The sequence below is a fragment of the Cyprinus carpio genome, chromosome A14 (assembly GCF_018340385.1).
Source record: "Cyprinus carpio isolate SPL01 chromosome A14, ASM1834038v1, whole genome shotgun sequence".
NCBI classification, from domain to species: domain Eukaryota; kingdom Metazoa; phylum Chordata; class Actinopteri; order Cypriniformes; family Cyprinidae; genus Cyprinus; species Cyprinus carpio.
The window spans coordinates 22,638,346-22,663,332 of record NC_056585.1 but is presented as its reverse complement, the minus strand read 5'-3'; the positions used below and the strand labels follow the sequence as shown (position 1 = coordinate 22,663,332).

The 24,987-nt window shown below is 37.4% G+C and overlaps 1 protein-coding gene across 6 annotated transcripts in view; it reads right to left on the bottom strand.

Moving 5' to 3' along the window:
* LOC109053053 (fibroblast growth factor 13) overlaps positions 1 to 24,987 on the bottom strand; it is a 108,393-nt gene that overhangs the window by 81,930 nt on the left and 1,476 nt on the right. Inside the window, exons 1-2 of one of the 6 annotated variants that reach the window (XM_019070479.2) lie at positions 24,385 to 24,725; positions 23,971 to 24,165 (exon numbers count right to left, since the gene is read on the bottom strand). In XM_019070479.2, the coding sequence (XP_018926024.1) occupies positions 23,971 to 24,019 (49 nt within the window). In that variant the 5' untranslated portion in view covers positions 24,020 to 24,165; positions 24,385 to 24,725. The other 5 variants (XM_019070480.2, XM_019070486.2, XM_019070483.2 and 2 more) reach the window with 5 other exon arrangements.

Here is a 24,987-nt window from a genome sequence, read left to right as displayed (position 1 = left end):
GGCCTCTGGCGCATCGAGAGCAAGGAAGCATCAAATTGTTTTTCAGATGGTTGTTTCCCTGAAACTCTCCCTCCAGGTTTTACATCACTACCCTTATTAATGTCAGCGATCTGAACCTGAGGAGGACACGCGCTCTGAGAGCAGTGGAGGTTATTGTGTATGCTATATACATGACCTAAACTGCTGAGGGATTTCTGATTTCTGTAAACAAAACTAGCTATGAATTGCATGCATGACAATGATGCAGTTATGTAATGAGATCATGACTAGGAATGCACAATTTATTCATGTCTGTGTCATATTTAATGCCTGATGAACAGTCAACCACAACAAACAACAGTTTAGTAGCTGACCAGATACTGAAATCATTTGGTATAAATTATGATCTCAGTTCACATCTCACAAAGGTTTTTTTTTTCTTTTCAAAAAGATGTATAGTTACAGCTAAGATAAATAAAACACATGTGAGATGTGCCTCTGTTGGACATCTGCAGCCTCTCTTTTCACAAAGAAGATAAGTGCAGCTTGAGGAGACACTTAAAAATCTCAACCAGTGACCTTTTGAGGACAAAGACGGATGGTATCTGTACAGCAGATGTCATATTATTGACTAAAACATTACCCGGGGAAACTGGTCATAGTGAAATGACATCATTTAATCAAATGTTTACTCCTAAAACCACCTTGTACCATCACCATAAAAAATATATTGAAAATATCCATAACAACTGTAGCTAGTATGGATTTAATTTAGAAAGTTTTTATTTGTATATTTAATTAAAATTTAATTTAGACATTACAAATCACAAATGCATAGTCATTTTCCTTACAAGCATAAGTGCAACAAGTAGTTAAATGTGCTATTTAACCTAAACATACTACTTAATTTCTTTAAAAGAATCTGAAATATATATATAGATTGAAATTACAACAAAAATTAAGCAGCACAACTGTTTTCAACATTGAAGAGAAAATTTATCAAATCATTTCTGAAGGATCATGTGACACTGAAGTCTAGAGAGAGTTTGCCATCACAGAAATAAATTACATTTTATAATATATTTTTAAAAAGAGAACAGTCATTTTAATCATAATAATAATTTATAAGATTACTGTTATTAAGATTTATTGTATTTTGGATCAAAAATATGCAGACTTCTTTTTTCTTTTCTTTTTTTAAACTTGTAAAATTATCAGTGGTCAATACTTTTTAGGGTCAAAAATTTCCAGAGTTATGTTGAGTAGCCCAAAAGTACCATCAGTAAGAACCACTGATTTAAACAAATGTATTAAAAAAAATTGTATGGATTTATGAACAAACTGCTCATTCTTCAAACAGAAATTTACTATTGCTATGGTTAAATAAATGTTCAGTGATATCTTCAAAATATTTTGAATTTTACCAAATTTTTTTCTTTTTATATTGTTGATATGGCAACTAGTAAATACCGTAAGTTTTGCTATGCTAGCATGTGTGGAAATGTTTAAACCATGTTTGTCACAACTAAACCCGTGTTAGTTTGTGCCCTGCACACCCCTATATATTATCTGTAATATTTCTTGAGTTACAGGCCTGTAAACTTTGAAAAAACATAATGAAAAGTGCTTTCTCCCATTGGCATAAAATGCAACATCTCATTTTAAAACCTTCCCAGTCTACTGACATCTGCTATCCAGTTCAAACATTATAATGCACATGATACCTTTTTTTAACTCTACAATAAGCAAATCCACTTCACCAGCTAATTACTCTTCAACAACGTTGCTATAGAGCTACCACAAAAGCAGAAGTTCAAACACAGAATTCTAAAGATGCCTGTGCACTTGTTTCTCTGATGCATAAGGTCTATAAGAGAAAAGCCTAAATTTCCACACTAGCCCTCATAGTTCACATCTGATCTTTTACTCATACTGTCCTCAATGGTAGCATGTGCATATGTGGAGCTGTTAATTCTTGAGTCAGCACTGATCAATGGCCTCAGGACAGGCAGACAGGCCCTTGAAAAGAGCGATGGGAGGATGAGAGCTGAGGTTGTAGCTTCAGCGAGCACATCGCTTCAGCAGCAGGCTATAAGGCACCTCAGTTTGTCTCATCACTTCTCAGCTGTCAGCCGGCAACTGCAGAAATCAAGAATGGGCGGCAAGGAAAAGCAGCAACCATTTCAACAGCTATCAGCACTCCTTAAAATCTGTTGCCTCCTCATTCCTACCATAGCTCTCGTACCTTGAATTCTGACCCCCATGAACAGCAAGATGCATGTGTTTCACTGCTTGAGACCTGTTGACCCAAAGCTCATAGCGATAACAGCTGTTTAGTGGCCAATCAAATTTTCACACTTTAAATCATTTCACACACTGACCTACCCAACCTAAGGTCACATGCCTTCAACATGTTTTCAGTGTGTAACCTAATACTGTACATAACAGCTTGTACTTTGCACATACATGCAGCCTATGATGCTTACCAGACATAAGTGGAATGACAATTTCCCCTGTCCTTGATCTCTTAGCTTTGTGCTGAAGATATACCAGAGAAATGAAAAAAAAAATGCTTTGTCTTTGATTTGCAGGCAGACATATTTAATGCATCTGGAGTGGTGGATGTGTGTTCTTTACAAGAGTTTCACTTTAGGTATGTTCTCTGCTTTCCTAGCTCACAAACAAAACCATCAGGCTTGTTGGTTGATATGTTGGTTGACGTTATGAAGTTTGGGGACAGTGAGTTTGTTTGTTTGTTTTTCTTTTATTCAGTTTAGAATTTAATACTTTTTGTTTCCACAAAATATTAAGCAGCACAGGTGTTTTCAACATTGTTAATAATCAGGGGTGCACATAATTGGTCCGCAGGTCCGCATGCGCAACCAAAATAAAAAATTAAGCCGTATAAATAAATTCTGACAACGCATTTGTACTGACATGGTTGACAGCTGTTAATACACAATTACCATTTTAGATCAACAAACTGTACTATATAAGATTGATTTTCAAACTGAAAGTATAAATCTACGCTATCCCATGATGTTTTCAAACCACAATGCAAAACTGTGACAATCATTCACTGACGCTCTTTAATCAGCAGCAGCGCTAAATCCAGAACCACGTATACTTACTTGCCGGCAACCCGCCAAATTAAAAGCCTGCTGATTTTAAGTTTGAAAATGAGGAAAACGCTTTTATTTCTTTATTTTTAGACGCTTTTATCCAAATATACTATATTTAATATAATATATAATATAAGTGTCCCTATTTAGATTTTAATTTGTATATATTTTGTTATATGAATATCTGAACATACAAAACATCAAAAGAAAGAACAGGGTATCTACTTGTAAACAAAAACATTTTATTCTAGCTTTATGCATTCTTTTTTTAACAGACATGATTAAATCCTGTCAGATGATCATGTTAGATTACATGTGTTAGTATTTGTTGTTTCTTTTTTCTTCTTCAATTGTGTTTTTTTGGAAATTCTGTGCAGAAGATGTGTACTAGCGCCCTCTACCTAATAATGAAAACAGATTCTAGGAGCACACGTATAGCTCAAATATATTTAGACTTTTTGTAAGTATGAGTCAAGTATACTTAGATGTCATATTAAGTATATTTCTGAGGAGTACATAAAGCCCATTTCTGAGAAGTAAATAAAAAGTAAACTAAAAGCATACTTTCCTATTTTAAGGTTAAAAGAAGTATACTAATAGCACACTTGAATAAACTTCTTTTTCGTAAGGGAGATCAGGGGGAAAGAGTGGAGAGTCCCGCTGTGGAGAGAGATACTCACAGGTTCTTTGTTATTCTAAGAGCAGCCATTACAACCTTGTAACTGCAATAATCAATTTAGGGCTCCTCAGAGATGAGACGAGAGATGATGTCAGGGTGCAACAACAAACACAAGCTCAAAAGACCTGCAGACGCTTTTGTGTAAAGTAGAGCACAGCAGTGTGTCTGTGAACCTCTGGAGGTCAATAAGAGTACATGTGCAGCAAGAAAAAACATTTGAGCTACACCAAGTGAGAGAGCAAATAGGACTAAATGTGCTGAACAGATGGAGAAATGGGGCAGTTTTATCCACAAGGATAAAAGCATAATAGATAAAAAAAAAAAATCACATTAGGTATTTAAATGGTGACATAACAGCCTTGATTGATTTGACAGAAAATACCATAAAGGTAATGAATGAATAAATCTTTTGAGTATTTCAAAGACATAACTTACAAGATATAACTGAGAACGGACTGAGACTAGTAAAATGCAACAAACACTTACTCGAAAAATAATTCTGAGCAAATAAATAGTTATTCAAGATGTTTAAAGTAGAAAGTTGATACTCATAATGAGTGTGAGATGTCTATGTATGTTAGTGTTTTTGGTTCAAATGTTAGCATGCACACAGGACAGAGTTTTTATGTATTTGTACTTTTTTCTGTCACCTGTCACATGTTTTGTAAATCAGCAATGCTCTCACACTCCAATCCTTCTCCATCGGCATGCCACCATAGCTCTCTCTTGTTCTCTTTCTGTTTCTGTGAGTAGGTGTGATGTCTGCCACCTCAAGGTTCAGACCTGCCACTCTATTACGGCCCATCAACCGCTTGCTGCCTCATAAACTGACATGACTCTTTAATGGTGACCTTAACGTTACCTCACATCCTCTGCTCACAAGACACTGCACCTGATGGCTTTCAATGCAAATATCTGTCCTAACTGGTCTGTCATAAAATCCTGCCAAAGAGAGAAACCAAATATTCCAACACTAGCATTTCAACGTGAATAGCATTTCACACAGACTTTAACGGCATGCAGAAAAATGAGTGCTTTGGTTCTTATTAGAGCATTTGAAAGATTTAGTTCATGGCTTTGAAGTATGCATGTGTGCATGGCAGCTGCGGTGTATATACAGAGTTATCAGAAAACACACTCATCAGGACAGGGCTGGAGGCTAAATTACTCTTTTACAAAACACTGACAGCAAGGACTGCAGCTTGTGCTCTCTCATATCTCTCTCCTTCTGTATTTCACACACACACGCGTGCACAATAATGATTAAAAGTCCACAAATCACACTGAGAAGAGCTCCCACACATGTTCAGCCACGTTCATGCAGGCAGTTATGCAAAATACTGGCAAACAGATGGTCAGTACCTGCGCAGAACACTGATCCACCAAACTAGCAGTTCTCATCAGAAGACCGGACTGACACTGACATCATAGTAAAGAGAAACAGAAATTGTGGGACAAAGAATGGCAGTTTTGTGAATAGACTTGCAGTATTTGTTGGTGCAATGTCAGAGGCTGCAAAAGAACTAAAAAAACACAAAGTCAGCTGAATGATGAGGAGTAGCAGCAGAAGAAGCTTAAGGTCAACTCTTGAGGTATATGTCTTTACTAAGCTCTCCAAGTTTTGACACGACACCCTGAAATGTAAGCTTTAAAAAAACGAACAGCCATGAAGTAACTCCCAATTTAAATGTAAATTAATATTCTTTCATTATTTACTCACTCTCATGTCATTACAAAACTTTATGAAGAAGCATACCATAATTACAAGATTCCAACTTGTAAAAAGCATTCACATCCTCATATAACTGGTTATTACAAACTCTGAATTTTCTGGGAGCTCCAACTTGTACCATCTATATTAATGCAAAAATATTCAGAAAATAAACAGTATGTTTGCAACTTCAGCAGTGAAATGTAAATTAGTTATTCAGTAGTTATATTAATGCAAAAATATTCAGAAAATAAAATAACTAAAATAATGTATTAAGATACCTTGCGAGTTGTACAGCTATCTGTAGACAACTACCTTAAGTTTATTAAAAATGCATTTGCATAACTTTACTTGCATTACTGTTTTGTTTATACACAGTGTTTGCACAGAAAGGAATGCTTAGTAGAATGTCATGGGTTGTCATTTAGTAAGTCAATGCAGCATGACTGTTCTGGGACATTTAAAAAAGCTGAAACCAAAACATTAAAAATGTCTAATTAAAGAACAATAAATTAAAATCATGCGACTGAAATTTAAGTCAATATATTTTGAAATCCACCCAAAATCTTGACATGGGTTCATGAAAGATGTCTAATTTGTGAACAATTTATGAAAAGTGAAAGCTTTTACCCTTTTAACCATCATTTTAGTAAATGATGACCGTATTTCCATGTTTGGATGAACTATTCTTTAATGCTTTAGATGTTCACTGACTCCGGTGGACACGATGCACAACATCTTAGTGACAGAATGTCCACAATCCAAGGCAACAATGTGTTCACTGCTCCTTTGCCTACAGTCTCATGCACTGTGAATCATACAGTCATTACATTTTACTCATTCATACAAACATTCCTCTCGCTCATCCGTCATCACTTTAACCCTGGCGCTAATGCTTAACCTTGTTCTCAAAGAGATCAAAGATTCCACGGCACACAAGGTGACCTCAGCCGGACCACTCGTGTTGAAGTCCCATCTGTGATCGTCCAGAGCACCAGTGTGAAGGCGCAACAGCTCATTAAAACGTGGAAGTGGGTGGAGATAATGCATTTCAAAAGACAAACAACATAATTAGCTTTAGCAGCCTTTAACATAATCTCTAAATAGTTTAGAAATGCTGCTTAATACATAATAGCAGCAATCCTGTAATTATGGCCTGCGCATGTTTCACCACTCGCGTATTCTTCAGGATGAACTCCCTATAAATAATCTAGTGGCTACAAATGGTTACAAGGCTTTTTGGTCACTACTGTTAATCAATCATGAGATAGATTATCAGGACTATCTAAAGGGCAACCAGTCATTTAAACTGTTTGCAAATTATAGGATGTACAAAAATGACATATCATTACTAGATGGATATAGCAAGAAAGCAAGCAAGCAAATTTATTTATATAGCACATTTACAAACAAGACGTTGCCTTAGCAATGAAAACAAAACAACATTAAAATCAACAATTCAAAGATCTAGAATATCTTATAAAAACAAGTATATTGTGCATTTTAATACTTTTAATGAGCAAGGATGCATTAAATTGACCAAAAGTGACAGTAAAGACTTTTATAATGCAACAAAACTGTTATATTTCATATAAATGTACTTTTTGAACATTCTATTCAACAAAGAATCCTGAAAAAAGTTTGTTTTTTTCATCACAAAAATATTAAGCAGCACAACTGTTCCCTACACTGAAAATAAAAAGAAATGTCCGTGAGCAGCGAATCATCATATTAGAATGATTTCTGAAGGATCATGTGACACTGAAGACTGGAGTAATGATGCTGAAAATTCAGCTTTGCATTACAAGAACAAATTACAATTTAAAGTCTATTCAAATAGAAATTTGTCATTTTAAATTGTAAAAATATTTCACAATATTGCTGTTTTTACTACATTATATTTGATCAAATAAATGCAGCCTTGTATATATATATTCTCTAAAATATGCATGTAAAACATACATATAAAAATGTTCTTAAAGTCTCCATTTAATCATATCGCTAATTGGGATATTAAAGAGATTTTTCATTTGGGTAATGTAAGAGCATGAGGATATAAATATACTATGCTATGACATGCACAGACAAAAAAAACTTAGATTGGATGTTGCTCCTGTGAAGGAGGTCGAGATCCAAGCAAAGAGAGACACATCCACACATGCATTCTGAACTGCTGCCACGTTTTTGTTTACAGGCACACATACAAGAAGAGCAAGATGTTGTGAAACAGAAACATGAGGATGTGAGTTGCATGCTATCACTCGTTTCACCCTCTCTCACTCTCAGCTGCTCTCTCTATCACACATGGCATGCTGCGGTGCGGTGCGTTGCTCTTAGAGCCTGAGGTTTCATTGACTGCAGTGTGCAGTGAGCGTATGCGGAAAGTCATCAGTTTCTCCGCAGGCTGAAATAATAACCTTTCCTGCACATTCGTGTCCTGCACTCCAGCCTCTGAATAAATCAGAATTCCTTTGTCTCAACATAAGTGAACCTGTATTGCTTTACTACATCTACATGTCACACGATGATGTTCACGCCAAGCTGAAGTCCTGTTCTCAGGCTCAGCAGAAAGCGCAACAGAATTATGTGAAGAACGTGTTAGAATAGCAGCTTGTCAGGACGATTAGTGCAGCGTCCGGTGTGCTAATATAGGTCAGGTCACCAAGCGGCTTGTAGGCAGTGTAGTAAGCCATAGGAGAAATGAAGAGCTTGAAACTGTGATAAATATAGGAGTGGGGCATCTGGGCCAAAGAGTGTTGCTCTTTCTGTGTGCCAGGACAGGAGGAGAACATAGAGATGGGGTACAGGAGAGCAGCAGGATGGCAGGATAGCCATCTGTCCCTTGAGCAAAGCAAACAGCGCTCTGAGTTACATGCGCAGTGATGAGACTCTCAAACCAGATTCAGAGCTCTTCTGTTGAGCCAGTTTAGTAACGGCACAACAGTAGAGTGCGATATAGCGATGTCATTATTGCGAAATTTTTAGTTCAATCACAGGTGTTTCTTAAGAATGATTTATAAGTTGTAGCTGAATGCATTACCAAATTAGCTGAAATAAATAATTATCAATTATCACACCAGTCTCACGTCATTAGGAACCCTAGGCGGGACAACTCACCTCCACCCCCGTCCCTTAAAAAAAGTTGATATTTCACTATAGATTATTAATTGCTTCTAATTGTATAAAACACACACAAGAATAACTTTGTAAAAATGAAGTGTATACACACAGAATCCACATGCAAGTATTTAAATCAGTGGATCTCAACCAAATGAACCAGGATCCACTAGGGGGCTTTAAAATGATTTATTCTGATCATCAGAATTATCTTTATATTTATCCACTAAACAACTGTTTTCTTTGAAAAACAGGATTCTTACGGTCTTGAAAAACACATACACGATGTAGCCTAAGGTTAAAATGTGATTTCTAGAACTAAAAAAGTAATGTCAATTAAAAACATTTTATATCTCCATGGATATTTAAAAAAAAAAAAATCTAAAAATTCTAAAATATTTTTATTATTATTATTATTATTATTATATTTTTCAAAAAAATTATTGTCCTTAATCCTTTAAATCAATTCACAAACAACTGGAAGAATCATTGGGCCATCAATTATTGTTGGCCTTGCTTGAAAACCACTGATTTTAACTGTACATAAAACCATACGGACATTCAAAAATGCAAACATGTCTACAAATAGCACTTAAATGTTTGAGTGACAATAGCGGCTCTGTGTGCGCATGTGAGTGTACCTGAGATGCAAGTCTCCTGATGTCTAGATAAATAGCTTGTGGATCTTTCAGCAGTAGAAAACGAATGATGCACCGTGACAAAACTACATCCCTCCAATTCACAGAAATAGGACGCAAGCTCCTGTAATAATTAACGAAACAGACTACACTGCAGAAAAGTACATAGATGCATAAATGAACATCATTTTGATGTTTTAATTGCATTCTAAATGCATCAAAGCTTTGCACAGAGAATCAGTATGTTATCAGAGCACCAGACCCACACAAGTCAGTTTTTTGACACATACATACTAACAAATAGGTCCCCTAGGTGGTTACCTAATGGATTGATTAGGTAATACTAATAAAGTTTAATATAGAACTGCTTCTTAAATATATGAAATGTTTATATTGATGATACAAGTAATTGCATGTGGATTTCTTAAATATATGGAATATATTGTGGATATAAGCATGTGTATGTGTGTGTGTTGAGCTGGCTGTAAGTTAATGAGGAGCTCCAGTGGTGTCAGTCGGGGTCCTGTGGTGTGGTCTTTTCTTTAAAGAAGGTCGCCAGTCATTAAACTCTAAACAGAGATCCACCAACACGTCATTCTAAATACAAAGAAATAGCATAAACACTTTTTTACAGCATTCAGAGGCAAATTATTATAACAAGAACACAACATGGCAGACAATAGTGTAAGGATGTTTTTTTTACTATGAGGTGCTGATGGAGATAACACAAGGAGACGTGAGAGAATTGGACATTCTGGTTTTAAATTCAAGCCACACTGTTTTATTGCATATCACATTAGGTACAAATGTGTATCAATGCCTCCACCTTGACAACATGCAGGTGTGTGTGGTTGGTAGACCGATCTAAAGCAGGTATCTTGCCTGTGGACTCACCAGGAATCATCCCACACCCTCCAGCATGAGTAGACAGGAATGAGAATAGGGAGGGACAGATATGCTGAACACAGCAAATGCTCAATTATGCGGATCCCTGGGAGATTAACACATTGCTTTGTGAAGCTTCATTGCTTTTGTGACCTCAGTGGCTAACTCTCCAGTACTCCATGTAAACACATGACTATATCACAAATCATCTTTAGACATTCTTCTAACTAAAGACTAGTTCACACTGCATCAAAAGACACCAACACTGTTTGGTTTTGTTGGATCAGTGTGTTTACCCTGTTGTTCACCTGAGTTATGAACGCCAAGTGACTTATCATTTGGAGCCACAAGAAAATGACATCATGGTTGGCTACATTAAACCTGCATTACTTTCTTTCTTATGTGGAATACAAAAGAATATACAGTGAAAGTCAATGGGTTCAACTGTTGTTTTGAACCCACTGATGTATGTACAAAAACAGTTTAAAGTTTCTTTGGATGTTTTGTGTTCAGAAGAAAGTTCCAGGTTTGAAAATGTTTGAGGGTGAGAAATTGTATTTTCATTTTTAGGAGAACAATCCCTTTAAGAGAGAAGGACAGATAAGTGACGAGCACACTGCTAGAATGGTGCCAGACACTGCTTTTAGACATCTGCGACATTCAGCTGATAGTCCAGAAGGATGGAGGTAATGGATTATATGAAATATATAAACAAAGACATGCCCAGTTTGATGACAAGATTTGAAGAAAATGGCAAAACAGCAGACACACATCCTCTCGCACTACTAGGGCAGTCAGAGACACAATAATGCATTAAAGTGCTCTCACTTTGTCAGGAACATCTGAACTAGACTTTCTGACTCTCTGTGGTTTCTGTCCATCCAACTTTCTCATATGTGAATGCATTCAGGAATGGCAAGCGCGCACAATAAAACAACAGCTCACCAGCTTGTAAAGACACAGTTTCAGGTTTTGCAAATAATGTGTGTCAATTACAAGATCGTTAAGAAACATAATTTGAAACACAGCACATTTACTTAAAGAGCAAAATATCTAGACATTATGTTTTACATTGGAGGAGCAGCTTCAATGGGTTCATATATATTGGCTATGTTCTGAGACTTCTTGTTGCAGACTTAAAACATCAGAGGGCAACAAGCTTCAGTCCTGGAGTGTGGCTTGGCTTAAAGCACATGCCTGTCAGCCTTTCAAATGCTGCACTTCATTACAAGCAAATGGGCCTGACTTAATGAAATCAGCTGCTTCTGTCTCTGTCACAGGGTATTTACTGATGGTCATAACTATCAAAGCTCTCCAAAGAGAGACTATTCAGTAGGGGTGCATGATATATATTGCCGATAATTAATGCACATCTTGTCAGTAAAGCCGGTTATCTAATCAGCGGTAAATTCCATCAGGTGAGTGATTTCAAACAGAGCAGCTGTTACTACACATAGCCGTTGTTAACTGACAAACTGCGCAAATCCACGCTGATAATGAATGTGGATTTGCGCAGCTTGTCAGTTAACAACTGCTCTAGTAACAGCTGCTCTATGTGAAATCACGCACCTGATGGAATTTACCCCTTATTAGATAACCGGCTTTACTGACGAGATGCGCATTAATCATCGGCCGATATATATCGTGCACCCCTACTATTCAGTGAGCATCTTTTATGCTCACAGCTTAAAACTGTAACTAAGTTTATTTTTAGAACAAAAATAAAATTTCCTTTTGGGCAATCTACACTGTTAAAAAACTACTGTTAGATTAAGGCCCCGTGTCCACCAAAGGTTTTTTTTTTTTTTTTGAGGCTGGTGTATTTTTTCAATTGTTTTCAATGGGAGCGGCGCTGCATTTTTTGAAACGCCAAGAGCATGCCGAGTGCTGAGCGTCGATTTTACGCTGAGCGCTCAGGGGTTTTTTCTCGGGCCGAGAGTTGAAGAATGTTCAACTTTGACTAAAATGCAACGCTCATCACTGTCACTTTTCAGTCAGCTAACCAATCACAGTGAAGGAGGGGCGGTCCAAAACTGACCAGCATGCTTGTACTACGACTGAACTGAACAACAATGGAGAAGTAAACACTGCTTGTCTCCGAGTATTTATGTCTTTACCAGATGGAAATGCCCGACTACCATATTATTGTTATGAAAAATAAGGTTAAGAGAAACATTTCATTCGCAATGCGTCTGCTTTATTTCTTCATCGGATATGCCGTATAATAGCAACCACAGCATCTCAACTGAAAAGAACGCTGCACTCTCAAGTGCTCACAGCTGGGCGTTTTCAGCAGAGCGCCTGCCATTTTCTGCTGGCTAAAAATGCCTGTAAATGAAAACTTACTTTATATTACCATATATTTCATTGAGGGACATAATGTTAATATACTTGAACCAACAAAATCTGCTTTTTACTTTAAAATGTACAGATAACCAGGTGGTAAGATGAGAAATCAGAGTTCAATGTAAGTTGGCTGCATACACACTCATGTATAGAAGGTGCAAAGGGTCATACACACAAAGACAGAACAACATCAGGGTTACAATACAAACATGGCATCAAAACAATGCAATAAACACAAAATGCAACCCTAATGTAACAAAAAAAAGGCTGAATATTAATGTGATGCATCACACAGGGACTTATGGAAATGTTTTAATACATTCAATGGAAATATTCATACTGTAGTTTTTGCTTCTCAAAAACATACATTTTACAGTATTTTTTACAGTAATACAGTATTTTTTACTGTATATGGTAAAGCATCTTACAGTTAACCAATTAACAAAAACAGCAGATTTTTTATTGTAGGCTGTTAGCATTTTTTTATTTTTTAAATTACAAACGGTGTTCCTGAAACATTTAGAGCGATACATTCAAATCTTTTGGTGTAGTTAATTATATAGTGGTGAGACTGTAACAGATGACAGTAGAGATGTTCAGCACTGCTCAGTGCAGTGACAGCCCTTATCCCACAAAGCCTTGATCCATTAAAACTCCTCTACTGCTAAAACTGATGCCTGACAAGAGTGAAGGGTAAACGTCAAAAAATTCTAAACTGAGGTATAAATTTTCATTCTGTGAGAAACCAGGAGATGAGAAGCAATGTGTGATGCGGGGCTGACAAACACACAAAAAGATTAAACAACACACAAACCTAATGTATAGCATCAGAAGACATGGAATATACAGTACTGTACACAAATCATATGGACAGACCCCATTCCCTTTTAACTTTGTCACTGCATGGAAAAGAGAAGCCAGAACATTTTTTAAAACATCTCCTTTTGTGCAAGATGAAAAAAAAAACAGTTCTGGTTTGGAAAACCGCAAGGCTGAGTAAATATAAAAAATATTTTTTTGTGTGTGTGTGTGAGAGAGAGAACTATATCTTTAGACATCTATCCTTTCCTCACCTCATGTTACAGTGCAAGACAGCTAAGAGAGTCTGTGATTGTTTGCTCACCACTTATTTCTGATTTGTTGTCTTGGCTGTCTCTTAATGTAAATGATTTCTTCTCTTGTGTGTGTGTGTGTGTGTGTGTGTGTGTGTGTGTGTGTGTGTGTGTGTGTGTGTGTGTGTGTGTGCTTCTCCTAACACTGAAGCGCATACACACACACACACACACCTCATAATCGTCACTCCAGAGTGTGTGAAATCAGCTTCAGAGAACAAGGGCTCAGCTATTTTCAGCAGCTGTCATCCTCACAATGGTTTATTTCCATTCTTCTTCATGAGTCCATCATAGATAAGACTGAGCTTGGAGACACAGAAGTGAATGTAAGTGTACACAAAACACTTTTGGTATATGTATATCCAAAGACCTGTGTATCTACAACATTATTCAGTCCTTTGAGAAATTATGTAAACAGCAACCCCTGAGCACTTGATAGCTCATCACTCATCTAAATGTCATTACAGCACAATAATGAGGTAGATGGAGATTCATTGCATTTTCTTCAAATCTGGTGGACACTAAATCATTCTGAGAGGTACTGAAATGCGATGAATTCACATGGGTGAAATTCCCTGGTTTAACCTAAAATAACTGCTGGAAAGAATTGCTAGGAGTCAAATGAGAAGTAGAAGAAGTGCTGACATGGCAATCAGCCTAAAGAAGGATCCCTGCCTTACGTAATATTCATCTGATTTCAAGCCATGTGCCCTCTGAGAAGTCCCCCTCTCTACAGGAATAACTCTGGGTTTTATCATTTGAATGCTACAGCTATGTTTGACCGCTTGACCCCAGAGATCAATGTGGTCAATAGTGTTAAAATTTAAGAAGCAAAGAGCTCAAGACATGAATAATCCTGTGACACATGACCAGCTGATCTCAACCTTAGATGGCACAATGACAAATGACCATCGATAATCATCTTCTGCATATTGCAAGCAAAAAAGGTGAGCACTGCATGAAATCACCAATTCCACTCTGACTGCCAAGATTATATGCAACTTCTGAAGTTTTTACACAGTCACATATCGGCATCACATTTATGACAATATTTATGGCTCTGACAGTGACCAACTACTTAAGCTTCTGCTTTAAGACTTCAAAATCCAGCCAGATCCAGCCAGAAAAGTGCATAGTTTTTACCTTTGCAGAAGAACTTAATTAGGCTCATCTTGAAGAGTTGCTGGAAGTGGTGTTAGACACTAACAGTTTAAATTCAGGCAATTTTTACTCTGGCCAGAATGCTGTCAAACTGTGGACAAATGGAATCTTTATGGAGGCACTCAGGCCTCTCTAATCATTCCTGCTGAACAATTTGTAAAGAGAGGCACTGGGAGATTCAACTCACTCTACTTGTGATGAAGAAATGGCTGGCTGTCAATCAAATCCTCATCTATGTAATCAGAAACCATCTACATATTTCATTTATGACCTAAAATCTGCCCTGGTTTGTGCCCAACAGGCCCTAGCCAAAGCTCTGCACATGTAAACTTCAGCAAAAGCCAGTTATTCTCCCTCCACTGTTACATAATACACTTTTCAAGGGGCAGTGTGTATCCTCTCAAGCCTTGTTAGGCCTTATTACCCCCCGTCGTAATTTGACCAGCTTGAATTTTTTTCATGATCAGACCAATGACTAACCCTCAGCACAGTAATAGTGTCTACCAGGAAACGGGCTATTAACATGTGACACATATGCACACACACAGTCATAATCACGGCTATTTGCTTTAACAACTAGGGTTGGGTATTGATTGGGTTTTTTATGATACCGGTGCCAAATCGTTACTTTTAAAATGGTACCGGTGCCTAAATGGTGCCTGAACCGATACTGTAAAAACAAAAAGAACCAAAAAGAACCAAAAAAAAAAAAAAAAAAAAACTTCCATACCATTAAAGAACATTTAAAATATTTACAATAAATATAAATAGCATTCACATGCTTCTCGGATGCTCTCATTTCCAGAGTTGTAAAAGGCTAATAAATTTATTATTTCACGATCTGGGTCATTATTTAATACAAAACAATATTTAATACAAAACCAAACATAATGTTTCTACTGTAACTTATCTCTGTCAGTCACTCTGATATTTAGTTAAAATTTGTAAATTTTGACTGAGTGCTGTCACTTTCTTTAATCAGTTCTGTGAATGACTGTATGGTATGCCACAGGCATTGTAATATCTATTTATATTAAAAATTAAATTTTCAAATGAAAACAGCAGCATGATCGTTTTATAAACTATGCATTTATATGTGTTAAGGGCTAGATTTTCACTGGAGGAACCAGCTGTGGTGTGATGAGCGGTGAACGCAGCCAAAACGTTACAGTAGATTGGAAACCGATTGCTCCCTTGTGACCATTTGTAAACTGTATTTATGACAAAGAACTGCATAGATACAGATATTATAACAATCTATCGATAAACACACACCTTGTGTCCTCTGTTTCTTTTTGAGTCTGCTCGCGCAGCTCCGCCGCGGTCTGCGGATTGAAGAGCACGCTGAGAGATGAGGAGGAGATGAAGTCTGCCACTGTTTTCATATGAAATTTAAAGGGGACTGACTCTGAGGCGTTCACAAATTTGTGTACAGTTTATGGAGCTAATCACTATAGTCTCACTAAAAATGGCCCAACGATGCCCATGCTTCTTATGTCCATTTCAGAGAACCAGGACAAATATTTCAATCGATCACTCAGGCATTTAAGTGGCACGGAAATGAGGCACCGAAATCTGCCTTCTGATTCGGTTCTAGCACATAACGGTAGGTACAGTACCTACAACCATCTCACTAAACTACTTAAATAGCAGGACTACACAGACTGGATGGGTGATATCTTCTCAGGCCTCACACTGTAGCGAAAGTACAACTGTACCTTTAAAGGTGCGAGACCCCGGTTCACCTGATTATTAGTTGTGCAACGTTTGCAGCCTCACTTTGCACCTCAGTCCTCTGCTATAAACTTTCAACCTTTCCTTACACTGTCAATGATCGAGAAGGAGAAAAAAACAGCTGGACCTCAACAGCCAATAGGAATTACTAGAATTTAAAGCATAGAGTTTAATTATTAAGCTCTTTATCGAACTATAGCAGAGCAGACAGTAAGACGTCCATGGGACCTGACAGCAGGGACAGAAGTGGAAGACTGTGAGATGGTAGTTGGTCAACACTGCTTCTTATAATGACTGGGCTAAGCAGATTTACAAACAATACTACAGGTTCCTCCCTTTCCCTACACAAAGTGGACTCAAGATGTCCTATAATTCTGCTGAATGGCTATTAAGGCCCTACAATTTTTAATTTTAACTCCAAACCAAAATGACATTTTGTCATTAATCACTTAACCCCCATGTCGTTCCAAATCCGTAAAAGCTTTGTTCGTCCTCGGAACACAATTTAAGATATTTTGGATGAAAACCGGGAGGCTTGTGACTGTCCCGTTGACTTCCAAGTAAATTACACTGTCAAGGTCCAGAAAAAGTATGAAAGACATTGTCAGAATATTGCAATATTTCACTGTAAAATAAAAGAAAAAAACGAATAATTTTATTTTACAGTACAGCTATAAATTTACAATACTAATATTTATAGCTTTCCAAAAATTCAATTTTCAAACTTTAAACCATCAAGCTATTATTCGTAGAAAACCGCAGGAAGACCTTTGTTGAGAAAGCTTCTCCTTTGTTGACAACAACTGGTTTACAAGCGCTTCTCATGACAAGTTTGGTAGCATGTGCATGGATGAGTTTATGCGGAGCAGTAAAAACACCAGATCAGAACCAGTGGGAACCAAAACAAGGTCATTCTCTTAATCTGATAACACTGAAATACTTGTCAACCACCAAGTAAGAAACTTGACTGCTAATTCACTAACAGCTTGTCTTCTGTTGGCTTTGCAACAGAAAATTAAATCCTGTTAAGCGATGCTGCGTTCAGGCCCGGGGGAAGTGTAATTAAACAAAACACAATATCCACAACAGGCTCTGGGACGGAGCAGTCAGCTCAGGTTGTTATTGAAACAGGTACACAAATCAACAAGGTGCAGTGATGGTTTCAGGACCAAACTCCTACTGCTACACTTGAAATGTCATGCGTGACTAAGTCAAAATATTTGTCAGTGCAGCTGACATGGATCACTGGACATTGCATCGTAAACAGCGTCGCAGTAATTATGCTCTTGTAGTGTTTCTGTAGCTGCGAGGTTTATACTTGCTCTGGAGAGCAATAATAAAACTAAACTGCAGGAGTCAGAGGAAAGTTTCACTCCCCCATGTCTGAGATGTGTTATGAATGTACTGTGACCTTGTTAGAAGCAGCTGGAACCTGTCTAATGTCTAAGAACTCAAATACGTTTTCAAAATAAAAACCACATTGCCTTTTCAATCACAAGTTTTTGATTTACACACTGATTTGCAACATGGGTTATGAACCTGATTATTTCTCACCTGAAAATAATACCCAACATACTGTTCTCTAAGTAGCCTATTTTACAACACACTGAATACAAATAGGAAAATATTATTACAGATAAGAATATCCTCACTATTAAATGCTGTGTTGTAAATAAATGTAGTGGAGGAACTCACTGAAGAATGCAGAGATGTTGAATATTCCCGATTTAGAGGATGTGTGGTAGTGGCCTACATGCACAACACAGAGAGACTGATTGGGTTTTAATCCCCATTAATGCATTGCTGCATAAATCCCATTACAACCATCACTAGGCCACTGCTGTCATCAGTCATAATATGAAAACTCCAGCACAATAGACCATTTAGGGTCACTCGCTCACTCTCTCTTCCATTTCTTTTTTCATCAATTGTTCTTCCTCTAATAACTGAACATCTTTGTGACCTCAGCATTGATGTAACGTTATAATAAAACATCTAAATTATTCAAATGGCAAATTCACAGTGAAAGGCAAAGAAATCAAAGGTTCAGGGTGAAAATGGTTGGACAAAAATATTGAACTACTGGAACAGCCTAACACTTGCAATAAGGAAGTGTGCTACATATCACACTTTTAAAACAAATCTTAAACAGTAGCTTAAAGAAGTGGGTTACTTCCAGAACAAAAATTTACAGATAATGAACTCACCCCCTTGTCATCCAAGATGTTCATGTCTTTCTTTCTTCCGTCATAAAGAAATTGTTTTTTGAGGAAAACATTTCAAGAATTATCTCCATGTAATGGACTTCTATGGTGCCTGTGAGTTTGAACTTCCAAAATGCAGTTTTGATGCATCTTCAAAGGGCTCTAAATGATCCCAGCCAAGGAAGAAAGGTCTTATCTGGTAAAACGATCGTTCATTTTCTAAAAAAAAAATTATATACATACTTTTTAACATCAAACGCTCATCTTGTGTAGCTCTGCAATGTGCATATGTACTCTGTGCAGTCCCGTTTTAAACAGTTAGCGTATGTCAAAAAACTCCTATCTCATTTTCTCCTCCAACTTCAAAATCGTCCTACATCGCTGCAGAAGTACCGATCCAGTGTTTACAAAGTGAACATGCAAAGAAGGTCAAAATAGCGATGTAGGACGATTTAGGAGAAAATGAGGTGGGAGTTTTTCAACATACCCTAACTGTTATGAACCGAAATGCAAATTCACACGGAGCAAGACAAGACGAGCATTTGAGGTTAAAAAGAATAGCTTATAAATTGTCTTTTTTTTTTTTTAGAAAATGACCAATCGTTTCGCTAGATAAGACCCTTCTTCCTTGGCTTGGATCGAGGAAGCCCTTTGAGATGAATGTTTATAAATCTGCTTAGCCCAGTCATTAAAAGAAGCAGTGTTGACGTGATGTATGTGGCAAGATGGTCATTTGAGACGACAAGTCGGTCTTGCAACAGGTGGCTGGAATTCCAATTCCCATCTCACAGTGCTCCACTTCTGTCCCTGCTGTCAGGTCCCTTACAGCTCTTTGAAGCTGCAATGAAACTGCATTTTGGAAGTTCAAACTCGAGGGCACCATAGAAGTCCACTATATGGAGAAAATTCCTGAAATGTTTTCCTCAAAAAACTATTTCTTTACGACTGAAGAAAGAAAGACATTAACATCTTGGATGACAATGGGGGGTGAGTACATTATCTGTAAATTTTTGTTCTGGAAGTGAACTACTCCTTTAAGACAAACCCGACCAGTAATCACATTTAAGTAATACGTTGCATCATGTTGTATATATGTAACTGTATTGTCACTAGTAATCAGTGTTGCTAATTCCATGGTTTTCCCTCTGAATTGAGAGAGAGAGAGCGAGAGAGAGTAATGCACGGCAGCCACAGACCATGTTTGTATTATACGTTTAAGGGAGATTTATCCTAAAATAAACAATACCACACTTCAGTCTGTAGGATGTAATAATAATTGGGCTTGACATTGTATCCTTGATTATGAGACTTTTAAAAGGTAGACTGATAAAATCCTATGCGCCCTTACTTCCAGAAGTTGCACAAAATCAGCCAATCAGATATGACCAAATAAGATTAACAAAAAAAAAAGCACTATCCAGTTTTGTGAACAATATGCATCAGACAGTCAAGATTGTAGTAGATTGTGGGCCCATGCACCATTTGAGGCTGAGACTGCGAACATAGTTGTTACTTTCTGATGTGAGCAATGTGACTTATAATTTCTAACCACCACCTGAATCAAAGCTGATATCCACAAGAACTAAAAGCTTAGCTTACTTAGACCTCCACTCCCTTCAGAGAGCTCTCTGGATTACTGCTTCACTCACTTCACCACAGGTATGAGAGTATATAAAGACTTTAAGGTCACAGGATTTAATTAAGATGAATCACCTGGCTACTTTGGGCTCTTCTATGTTTGAAGGTGACATAACCATGGCTTGCTTGAATATTAATTCCAGCATGAATATTTATCCTACTATAACTAACAGGTAACTATTACGCTTCAGGCAAATTTCCAAAGCGAGGAGAGGCACTTGAAATTGTATGAAAAAAAAAAAGGTTTGCATTATTCTGCTCTTTCTTTTCAGGCATGTTTTTGAGGCTGCTGTTATGAGAAACACTGGGGTCTTGTGAGGAGCTGGAGATCAAGCTAAAGCGAAAAAAGGCCAGCCAATCAGAGAGCACTAATCGTGCTTCTTTCACCAGCATGGCCGTCATTGATGAGGTGGAGGAAACAGCTAAAGAGACTGGCCCGCAACATTCCCAAACATTTCAGAGAGCAGGATGGCAATGTAGAGTGACAGCTCTCTAATGCAGATGGGGTCTTGCTCTAGGGCTGCATGCTGAGATTTCAGTCAGCACTGAAGAAGCGGTAGCACTGTCCTGAATCACACTGTCCTTACACAGCCTTTACAAAACACTTACTATACAAGTGTATGACCCTTCAAAGACCAATAAGATTCTGGCAGAGCACTGTGCAACATCATTTTCTTACTAAATTACATTTTATTTAATATAACAGCACTGGGTCATTTTGCAATAATGATGAGTCTGTGCTCTTTGTGTTCCAGACTAGAGTGTATAGAGATTTCCACAAAATATAAAGAAGCACAACTGTTTTTACTTTTGATAAGAAGAAGTGTTTCTTGAACATCAAATCTTTTTTTTTATGTGACTGATGTAATGGTAGCTAAATAGTGATAGCTTTGCCATCACAGGAATAAATTATATTTTAAAAATATATTCTAATAGAAAAAGGTTATTTTAAATGGTAATATTTCACAATATCACTGTATTTTGATAAAAACAAATTCAGTCCAGGTCAGCATTAGAGACATCTTTGAAAAGCATTAAAAAATCCTACAACCCCAAACTTTTGAATGGTAGAGATCTTATATTTGTTGCACTAAATATCATATTGACACTCAGAACAACAGCACTCTTGCTTCTGTGAAATTGCTTAATTATGTAATGCTTTAATCCAGGACCTTAAGGAAAGCATTTTTACATTTTATTTATGTCAAAGTATCCATTTCGCCTCACTTCGGGTGAAACATGGTTAGCAACATCCAAATAACAAGTTCAAAGTCTCTTTTTATGTTTTATGTTACTCTCTTGAATGTTACCGGCATAATTTAACCTACAGTACTGAAACATGGCACTGTACAAAAAACCCTTTTATACACAAGTCATATTCAGCTATTTAATTTACTTGGGTCTGGCAGATCAAGACAGGATGATTTTTTTTTTCCACCTCCAGTCACACCATCAGTGGATTTGGATGCTGCAGCAGTTGGGGTGCTGCTATGCCAGGAAGATTAGAGCAGGTGTCAGAGCAGGGCATGAAAAAAAAGAAGGGAAATAAAGCTTCTGCTGCTTTGTGATTATTGAAGACTCTCTAAATTATCTTCTGGATGCCTATTGATTTGGCACTGCATCTGGCCTGCCAAAGAATTTATGTCCAAGAAAATATGAAAGACTTGCAAGCCCTGCTCAGCCAGTCCAGAGCCTGTGGCATTCATCCTCCGGCTAATTAGCCTGTGCTGTAATCACGTGCCCTTGAGCATTCAGCACCATTGGCCTAATTGTATTGCAATGTTAGGCTGATATTTAACAATCCCTAAATATAACACATATGACTGTAAATTCATAATTACATCAACATTTCAAAAATAGAACTTGTACACTGTATAGTTTTTATTAGAGAGATGTGATGATAAACAAAATTATAAAAGAGAGAGAGAAGGGGGATGCGATCTGTGTGAATTCCAAACTTGCATCTTAATCACCATGGCTCCAGTATGTTAAAAGCTTCCTCTATTGCTACAATTTGCCACATTTCTAATAGCCATGCCAATACAATACTATCAAAACTGTGTTAATACTTAAAGTACTCTCTGTAACTTAATGACTAACATCTATAAGTCAAGATTATTATTTATGACTGAATCAACTTGGCATCATCAGCCAAAGGCATTTTTATTGATTGGTTCAAGAAGAAATAACCCTTTATGCAAAAACTGCACAAATACACTTTTAACGGTGTAACTGCTAACCACTTAAAGTGTGAATGACTTTGCATAGTTTCTATGAAAACACAGATGACCTCAGTGTATGGACTACGGAGTACAGAAAACCTAAACTTCACACATTAAATCCAGAGTAACTAACAAACTAACAAGGGATGGTGAAAATACCAAAGTTAATAGAATCCTGAAAGTTTTAATGATGTAGAGGCAGCCAGTGAAATGTGTTTCATAATAGTTCAAAACAAGTAAGATGAAAGCCAGCATGCTGAGTGAATGAGTCACGTACAATGCTTTGACAAAGTGCTGCCTAAAACGAAAAGAAACATGAACTCCTGTTGGTATTCAAAGTCTGCTTTACATTTACTATAAACACTAATAATAAAAAATACATGAGGTTATCTTGAAATTATATAACATAATGCTAAGCTGTCAGTCTGTTCTTCTCTGCGTAAAGATGGGGAAGGAATAATAAGACAGTCACTCTAATCAATATAATAATAATTAGGGGAGGGAGCGTTTCTCTTTTTTTCTTTTTGTATGGTAAACAATAAAAAAATATAAATATATATATATTTATAAGCTGGTTGCTTTTAACTTAAGTTTGATCATTTTGCATTCACTTTTATGCATTTAGCAGATGCTTTTATGAAAAGCGACTTACAAAAGGGAACAAAGCCAATTTGTCGCTGTGACAACAATCTCCCTAATATACAGTGACAGGTTTATTTTGATAAGTAATCAGGCTATACTACACTGTGGGTTTTCATCAGTCGGAACAAAGGAGCACAGCATATTCATGTCGTTGTAAACTGAAATGAAAACACCACATCAATTAATCGCGCGGAGGGTTCTTTGGTAACCCTGTAGCCCCTTTGTCGCCATGGCAATGGTTGGCCAGTTTACATCCCGCTGAAGCGCGGCTGATTCAGAGACATGCAGAAGCTCGATTTTACGCAATAGGTTATTAGCGCAGTAGCTACCCAAACAAACGATTAAGCGTCATCACACAGCGCAGATTGTTGCAAATGTGATCAATAGCTATATGAGCAGTTACTCAGACCTACCTTACTTTGCAAGGAAGAAAAAAAGGCAAATTCAACAGAATAATCATTGGTTGTATCGCAGGTTACGTTAAAGCGACAGCCTCAACAATTCATCTCTGCAGAACAGACTAAATTGAATTTCTGCTGATTTTCTGTCTTTATCAGGTGGCAGTTTTCTGTTACTCGGCGGAGCTGCTAATCGTTTTTCTCATAGACGTTTGCCCTGGATCAACGTTTTACATTTATATCGGCCAATTTATATAAATGCTTTTATGTTTTCACAATTGGACAACAATGCAACGAGTGGGAGATGAATGAGATCACGGTCGCTTTAAACCTGTGATGTAGGCTACTGTGAGCAATCAAGACGCTTTAAGACTCTTCTTACCCTTTGAAGCATCCTTTTCTTCTTTAGGCTTAGCCACTTTTCCGCTCATAGATCCCAGTTTGGATGTATAGATCCCGATTTAGACTAAAACCCGAAATCCTTCAGCCGTGTATACCCACTCTCGATTTAGGAAATCCTTGGCAAATCCAAAACAAAGGTTCCAGGTGAGGAGATAAGAGCTCTGCAAGAAACGCACTGTAAATAAACAAAAGTGCATGCTTTTTTTAAACATCAGAGAAAAAGTGATGGTTCTCGTACCTTCTATCGACATTTATCAACAGCCGTCAATGCAGTTAAACATACAGACAACAGAAGTCGAGTTTACAAAGCGCGTGGTTGTAACAAGTCCGCCAATGTCACAATCAAACGCAGACCTTCACGTTGTGCTTTTTGTTATCAACAAGGTTATCTCACCTTATCTCTTCCACGTTGTCTCCTACATTAATGCACATTGATATAGACAGACGGCTCCCGCATGAAGCTCGAGGTGATGAAAATAAGACGAAGCTTCGCGAATGAGACAAACCGGAGAACAAAAAGCGCGAGGGAAGGAGAGGGGCTTCCACCGAGTGTCAGTCGACGTCAGCTGTGACACACTGGACGCGATCGCTGATTTAACCTAAGGAACCACCTGACCTTTTGATACTGTAATTCAGAGATATTCACAAATGTACAAGCCTGTTGCCAGCGTTTGCAGAGACTGGGTCTGTTGTAAAACACGCAATGCTGTAGTGTGAGCAACAGATAGGCTGTTGTGAGTCAAAACCGAAATAACACCTACATCGCATGTAGAGGGAGTGTAACCACTGCAATCTATAATAAGAGATGGTTTGCGCTGGAAAACTGTGTAATATAGATATTTTCAGGAAAGATATAGCCTACGTTAAGATATTCTTGATTTGAGCGATTTGCAAAAAAAATCCAACAATCACCGAATTCCAATACGCATATTAAATTGAACGGAACTGTAAACGTAGCTCCATTTCATGAATCCATTAGAGCATTCATCTGATCGCC